At 41.0% G+C, this 8,373-nt stretch overlaps 1 protein-coding gene across 1 annotated transcript in view; it reads right to left on the reverse strand.

Annotated features, from left to right (window-relative positions):
• ING3 (inhibitor of growth family member 3) overlaps positions 1–8,373 on the reverse strand; it is a 52,157-nt gene that overhangs the window by 20,932 nt on the left and 22,852 nt on the right. Inside the window, exon 4 of the mRNA XM_007952810.2 lies at positions 6,663–6,728. Coding sequence (XP_007951001.1) covers positions 6,663–6,728 — 66 coding nt within the window. The remainder of the gene's footprint in view (positions 1–6,662; positions 6,729–8,373) is intronic.

Consider the following 8,373-nt stretch of genomic DNA (forward strand, 5'->3'; position numbering starts at 1 on the left):
AACCTACAGATTGGGAAAAAATATTCGGCAATGACATATCTGACAAGGGACTTATCTCTAGAATTTATAAAAAACTCCAACATCTCAACAACAAAGACAAATAATCCAATTAAAAAATGGGCAGAAGACATGAATAGACACTTCACCAAAGAGGATATTCAGGCATCCAACAAACAAATGAAAAAATGCTCACGATCATTAGCCATTAGAGAGATGCAAATCAAAACAACAATGAGATACTAGCTTGCCCCAGCACTAGCAGCAAAGTTCAACAAGATAGAAAAATAACAAATGCTGATGAGGATGCAGAGAGATTGGGACTCTCATACACTGCTAGTGAGACTGTAAAATGATACCACCACTGTGGAAAGCAGTATGGTGATTCCTTAAAAAGTTGGAATTAGAAATATCATTTGATCCAGCCATTCCATTACTAGGTATATATCCTAAAGAAGTGAGAGCCAGGACAAGAACAGACATATGCACACCTATGTTCATTGCAGCACTATTTACAATAGCCAAAAGATGGAAACAACCTAGGTGCCCATCAACAGAAAAACAGATAACCAAACTATGGTACATACACACAATGGAATACTATGCAACCCTAAAGAATAACACAGAATCTTCTAAACGCCGCATAAAGTGGATGAACTTGGAGGACATTATGCTGAGTGAAATAAATCAATCACAGAAGAACAAAAACTGTATTAATCTGCTATTGTAAAAAGTCAAGGAAAAGTTAGTATATGGAAGGAAATTTTCTTTGTTAGTTACCAGGGGTGGGAGGGAAGGGGAGGGAACACTGTTAGATAGATAGAGACAAGTATTGTTGTGAGTGAAGAGAAGGACAATGTACCAAATGTGAGTGATCAACACAGTGGCACTGAGGAAGATGACGACATAGAGAGGTACATGGGAGGTACAGACAACAAAGATGAGCCCTTTTGCACACACAATTCTGTGTTGTCAGTGAAGGCAAACATTGATATATGGGTGGACAGATGGGTGGACAGGCTGAAATATTAGGTATGTTTATGCAGGGGGGGGAGCTCTGGTAGCATAGTGCCTAAGGCACTTGACTGCTAACCAGAAGGCTGGCGGTTCAAACCCACCAGCCACTCCTCGGAAGGAAGGCTGGGCAATCCTACTTCCGTAGTGATACTGCCTCGGAAACCCAAGGAGGGGTTGCTATGAGTCGGGGCCGACTCGAAGGCAAACAACAACAACAACAAAACGCAGGGAGGAGTGTGCCCATGACTATATAGAGGGTTGATAGACAATGTTTCTACAAGTGTATTTGTGTGTTCTGGAAGAATTCCCAGGTATATAGCAAAGTTGACAAGGGACATGATTGGAGTCAATTCTTGGCCTCAGCCAGCTACCCAGAGGGAGCAAGTAGTTGGACCTGTGCACTCGGGACCGTAGTCGCAGAGGACATCAAGCTCAACAGGCATGACATACTACACAAAAACACTGTTCCACATCCTACTTTGGCAAGTAGCGACTGGGATCTTAAAAGCTTGCAAGTGGCCAACTAGATGCAACGATGGGTCTCTTCCTCATCCAGAGGAAAGAAGAATGAAGAAAACCAAAGACACATAGAAACAATTAGTTCAAGCGACTGGTACACCATGCAATCCTCAGCCTATACAACTATGAGACCAGAACTAGATGGTATCTGGGTACCACTGTCAACCACTCGAAGGAGGATCTATGCAGGAGATCCTGGATAGAGTGGGAGAACAATGTGGAACAAAACTCAAAATCATTAAAAAAAAATTAAAAAAAAGGACCAGGTTTGCTGGTCTGATAAAGCCTGATGGAACCACTGAGACTACGGCCCTTAGCTGCTTCCAGCCAAACAAAAGACAGGCATATGAGCTGAACATTTACATTAAGCGGATACAGTCCTTGGAGAGAACAATCACAGGAGAACAGAAAGGCTGTGTATGCACAGGGAGACAGCTCAGGGGGCAGGAGTGCATGGAGGGAAGGAGGGGGCAGGAGTGCATGGAGGGAAGGACACAGGAAGAGATAACTATGGAGAGGAAGTGAGAAGGGATGGTGCATTGTGGGAAACTGCAGTCAATGTCATGAGACAAAGTGTATGTGAGCTGCTGTGTGGAAAGTGAATTTGCTCTGTAAACTTTCACCCAAATCACAAGGTAAAAAAATAACAAAAAACTCTTATCCCAAAGACTCACAACTTGAGAGTCATGTATTTTTTTTTTTTTTTCTCTACTAATATATTCAGGTGATTTTAGTTCAACAAGTATGTATTGAGGGATAACTACACCAGCTCAGGGGACACTTAAAGTAAATATAGTTGGGTGGCAATAAGCACTGGCAAGTGGCATTTCTCAGCCTCCCTTCGCGCTAGACATGGCCAACAAGATATAAGCAGAATTCATGAAGCGAGACCTCTAGGAAGGCTCTTCAAAAGACCTGACTGAATTACAAAATGTGCCCTTCTGAGTAATCCCCTACTGCACTTCTACCTGCCCAGAAAGGATGGGGGACCAGATCAGAAGAAGTTCGAGACATAATGCTGGAGCTGTCATCCAAGCCCCACCTCCCAGTTATTTTATCAAACCAAACCCACTGCCATCAAGTCCATTCATACTCATAGTGACCCCATTGGGTTTCCAAGGCAGTGTATCTTTACGAAAGTAGACTGTCTCATCTTTCTTCCACAGAGTCGCTGGTGGTTAGCAGTTAGGCGCCTCAGGCACTGTGTCAATAGAGCTTCTTACTTATTTTACATGAGAGGAAAATGCTTTTGTTTAAACTATGTTTATGTGGCATTTCCATTATAAATAGTCAAATCTCTTCTCCCAGATACAAATGACATAAATATAAAGATAATTTTAATAAAGAGGCAATGCATGTGCAGGGTTATGAAGGAAAAGTTTGCCAAGCAAACAAGAAAAGGAAAGGCACTGCAGTCAAGGAAGGTGATGCATATTCGGTGCTCACTAGGGACAGAGCCTATATGGTAGTAGGATGGAGGGAGGGGGACAAAGCAGGGATGCAGTGAGAGATCTATCAGGAACCAGAGCAAAAAGACATTGCACGCAATGATAAAAAAAATTAGCAACTGAACAATGAACAACTTCAGCCAGGGGACAGCACATTTAAATGTGTATTTCAGAAATTCTACAGTAAAGGTGATATATCAAAGGCAGAAACAGCATTTAGAAAGGCTTCTATAGCTGTTCAGATGGGGGATAAAAGCACCTCAGGAGAGAGAGACTAGAAAATGATCTGAAGGAATTTTCTAGAGCAAATGGCACCCTCATTATCTGTGGTGCAGTGAATTGCTTGGTTTGGCTCTTCTAGCCATGGTCTTGTCACTCAGATGACTGGGTAGAACTACACAAACGTAAGGTGCTTGGTCACACCAAGGGGACTGGATAGCTTGCTAATAATGTAAATACGGTATATGGCACCCCTGTGAGAGTGAAACCATGCAGGTAAGGTGTATGGAACCCTAATGTGAGGATTGGGCCATTTTGCCATCCCGCTAGGCTTCAAATGAGCCAGGCCAGAGGCAGAGGGGAGGGATCTCACTGCCATCAAGAAGTAGAGATGGGAGGGAGCACATCTTTGGACCTGAGCCCCTCTGTGCTGAGACAGCAGAGATGGTAGCAGCAGAACCAACAGAATCAAGAGACCAGCACAAGACAGAGCAGTGGACTTACCAGCCCACAGAGTGAGAAACCTGAGTGCATTCGGGCAGGAGGCTTGCTGTTAGAGTGCAGTGCATTTATCAGCAGAGCTAAAAGAACTCTGTGAACAACTGCTCCAGCCGGGCAGAGGCCAGGCCAAAAGGCTAAGGGCCAAAGAGAGGCATGCCTGCAGGGATGGCCGAGGGGAGGCTGTCCTGATCAAAGAATTGCATCCTGGGCATTCCTGAAGCTGAATTGTAGCCTATTGCGTCCCTGACAAGCCCCATGATTGTAAATACTGTCTGTGAGTTCTGTGGGTCACTGCAACAAATTATTGAACACAGCAGAGAAAGCAGCATGTGTGTAAAAATGGCTGATGTCAGAATTCGTAGGGTGGAGGCATGTCCGCCCTATGGCCCACAGGAATAAGCCTTAAGCTGCTGATGGTGACTGGCATAATGCCTAAGGCATATGATTGCTAATCAGAAGGCTGGTGGTTCAAACCCACCAGCCACTCCTCGGAAGGAAGGTTGGGCAATCTACTTCCACGGTGATACTGCCTCAGAAACCCAAGGGGGAGGGGGGTCGCTGAGTCGGATCTGACTTGACAGCAGTGTTTGGTTTTGTTTTCGGTTTTATGGAGTTCAGAAGATGCCATGTCTGTGCCCTTTCTGCACTCTATCTTGATTAGGGTATTGGTTATATGAATGTATACATTTGTCAAAATGTTAACTTAACATGTGAACACTGTGTTATTGTTGTTATGTGCCATCGAGTCGGACCCAACTCATAGCGACCCTTCCTTGGGTTTCCTCTGCTTTTAATTATAGGTCACAGTTTTTTTTGGTTTTGTTTTAAAGTACTTTAACTATGACAGGATGGAGAAAGGGAAGGAGAGAGATGATTAGAGAGCCATCCACTTCTCACTTAATATCTTGTAATCTGACATTTTACATTTATGACAAAACAGTAAAAAATCTACTATCTGACTATTTTGCTCATTAACAACACATGGTAGGCAGCAATGAATGTCGAGGTACAAGGCAAGAAAAATTCTGGCTGTGATGGTTAAGGTTATGTGTGAACTTTGCTGGCCATGATTCTCAGTGGTTTGGCAATTACATGATGTAATCTTGTAGCTATGTAATGATATGATCAGCCTCCACTTTCACATAACATTGACTTTCACACAATGACCTGGTCTTTGGAACCTAACCATGTTGATAAGTGAGGCATGGGTGTACTTAGAAGGTAAAACAAACAAGATAGAGTGATTAACTGAAAGTAAGGAAGGTGAAATATAAATATCAATCTTTATTGTTTCACATTTCTATAAAGGTTCCTTACTTTAGTTTTGGGCATGTCTTTCAAACTCATTTAGACACCTTGAGGAAAGAACTAGATCCTTGATTTATTTTTTTATTTATTCATTGCACCATGTAAAATTCTCTGCACACAGTGAATGAACAACATGGCTAAAAGATACATGAAGTGTTTTTTTCTAAATACATGCAGTTGCTTTTAATAAAGATAAAAAAATTAAAAAAAAAGATTAAACAAAAGAGTAGAACCAAAACCCCTGTATGAAAACAGATAGTTTTCAAAAAAGATTGACACATAAAGTCATTAAATGTAAGGAAGAGTGTTAATAAACAAATTACTCTTGAATTCAAATGTAAATGTCTTATTCTTTGTCTACAGACATAATCCAAGACTGAAAATGCAGGAATTTTTTAATTTTTATTACACATAAAATCAAACATGGCCTACTCTACCTTTCTTTAGGCAGGTCTTTTATGCAACGTTTTTTAGAATAATTGTATGAACAAGAGTCTACATTACATGGCCATTAAAAATCTTTTCACTACTTAAAGCAACTAAACGTTTTCTATGGCTTTACATGTTTCCTAGTTTAATGTAAGCATTCACAATGTACCACATTGTACTTCTTTTTTGTGTCTGGCTCACCAATGACATTTATATTTTCATGTCCTTGTCCCTGTGTAGTAATAAATCTGTACACAGACAAGACTACAAAACTGTATGAAACCTACATGGCACAGTTAACTAAAAATTAACATCTGTTCTCCGCTTTATTTTCAGGCAAAAACAGAAAATATTTCCAGAAGAATATATTTTAGGACAAGGTGCTTGGACAAGGTGCTCTGCATAAAAATACTAGCGTTACTTCGATTTGAGAAATATTGCATATTTTATCTGTCACCTTGGTGATTTCAATCTTTAATGAGTCCTGCCTTTGAAAATAGATTTAAAAAGAAAAAAAACCTTTAATCTAGGGTTTCCCCAACTGTCACCTGACTCAGTTGCTGAGTATTATCAAATGATCTATTTAGGTAAACATTAATTCAAATGGTCCTATTCTTCTTTTTGGGAGCTCTCCTGGTGTAGTGCCTAAGGCATTTGACTGCTAACCAGAGGCTGGTGGTTCAAACCCACTAGCCCCTCCTCGGAATGAAGGTTGGGCAATCTATCTCCACAGTGATAGCACCTTGGAAACCCAAGGAGGGGTTGCTATGAGTCTGATCACTGCCACAGCAGTGCATTTGGTTTTTTTTTTTCATTCTTCTTTTCAATCATATTACCAAAGTTCTTATCAACACAGTACTCTTAATCTCAAAATGACTTATCAGCCAAGTAAACACATGACCTTAAGAAGATAAGGATGAGTAAAAGAAAGTTAAAGGTCAATTACTGTTTTTTCTTTTTTTTTTTAAAAAAAAGTGTCTCAATAGTAGATATAATTGTTACAGAAATACAGACTCCACCTAAATGGAAGTTCTTGACCTAGTAACTAACACACACTGTGTACTCCATGATTCTTTCACAAAGAAACCAAAAAAGTAGAAAGCAAACCCTCAAAGGAGATCAAGAAAGCAACACTTCACTTTTGTTCTTCATATACAATAAAATGTAAAACATAATCCATAATTCAAGTCCTTATAACATAGCATGTGCCTTAATGTTACTTACCAAGTCATATATCTGGTTTGCCAATTGTACCTTCTCATCTGCATCTTCCAAAGCTTTATAGTAATCCTGAATAAAAACATTTTAATGTCAAGGATAAGTTAGTAATTTTTGAACATATGTATGCAGCACATACAACCACACTTTTATTACTGTTCTGTAAGACTGTCACCACTAAACGCACTAGGCAGTCATCCTAAACCAGCAATAAAACTCAGTTAGGGACAGGGAGCACCGAGGGGAAGAAATACAAATTATGGACAACAGTGAAGAATCAAAGGAAGATGTTCAGAATTTCTAGAAAAAAAAATATAAATAAAAACAAATACCATTCCAAATCTAGCCTACATTCTAGTCAAAGCTATGAAACCTAATGAAGTTCTTTTTCCAAAGTCACGCAGCCAAATGGCCAACTCATGGTCATGACAAAATTCAGGTCTTTTAAGCTGCGATTTCCAATATAGCCCCGAATAAACTAGATCATACCTTTAAGGCAAATCTTTAGGTGAGAGCTGATACTCTCTCTACTCTGGGAAAGAACTATTAATACTATAAAATTAATTAAAATTAGTCAATTCTATGTTTATAGACCTAACTCAAGCACAAATTTAGTGTTAACTAAAAGACCTCCTAGGATCCTTCCAACTCAGAGATTCTGTTCTTCTCTAAGTCTATAAATAAGCTCATTCTGGTTTGACTCCCTCCTGAGAATTTGCAATTCCACCCCAGACACCACCTCAAATCAAAATTAAACTCAATGCCATCGAGTAGATTCTGACTCACAGTGACCACTACTGGGTTCCCAAATCATTATATCTTTACTGAAGGAGATTGCCACATCTTCCTTCTGTAGAGCAGCTGGTGGGTTTGAACTGCCAACCTTCTGGTTAGTAGCCTAATGCCTTAAGCACTGCACCACCAGAGTTCCTTAGATACACACCTGTTGTTGCTACTTCTTACTTATTGACTATCTTGTCGTCAACATTTTACATTTACAACAACAGTAAAAAATCTACTTGAATCACCTTAAAGCCAGGTAAAGACTTACATATTCTAAGTGAGAGATTGCCTCGCTCCTGAGCCCCAAGTTACTGATCTCTCCCATCCCACCCTTCTGCCCAGTCCTGGATGGGAATAAAGTTAAAAGAGACAGAGAGAGAGAAGGGGAAAAAAAAAAAAAAAACTGGATGATGGTTCCTTGCCATTAACATGCACATGTGCTCTGTTGCCAAATCCCAGCCCAGCTGGTAACGAAGCTGCAGCTTCGGCCATCAAGCTGTGAGAAGGTGGCAGAGTGGCACAGACCCTAAGATCCACCATTTTATGAACTTTGGGGTGCTTGGGCCAAAGGGTGGCAGTCCCAGTTGGGTGGCCGTTTCTGTGAAATAAAAAGAACTCTACGTGGGTCGAGGTCTCCTCCTGGCTGCCAATCCTGACCAGCTGCCTCTGCCTGTCATTTGAAATAGCACAAGCCGACTCACCTACCCAGCACGGAAGCCATGGTGCAGAGATGAGCAGTGGCCGCCAATTCTGAGTGGGGGCATTGCTGCCTGTTTCTTACTTGGATCAAAATCCCACGCACGAGAGATGTGGTTGCTATGCAGCATGTATGCTCCATTGGCAGTGACTGAACTATTTCAACCCAGTTCAAAGCCCAGGTCTTAGGTATCTAGGTACACTTGCCTGCTAACCAGACGGCTGGCGGTTCAAACCC

Source organism: Orycteropus afer, unplaced genomic scaffold, assembly GCF_000298275.1.
Source record: "Orycteropus afer afer isolate SDZICR_OR568_19922 unplaced genomic scaffold, OryAfe1.0 scaffold00359, whole genome shotgun sequence".
Classification (NCBI taxonomy): Eukaryota; Metazoa; Chordata; class Mammalia; order Tubulidentata; family Orycteropodidae; genus Orycteropus; species Orycteropus afer.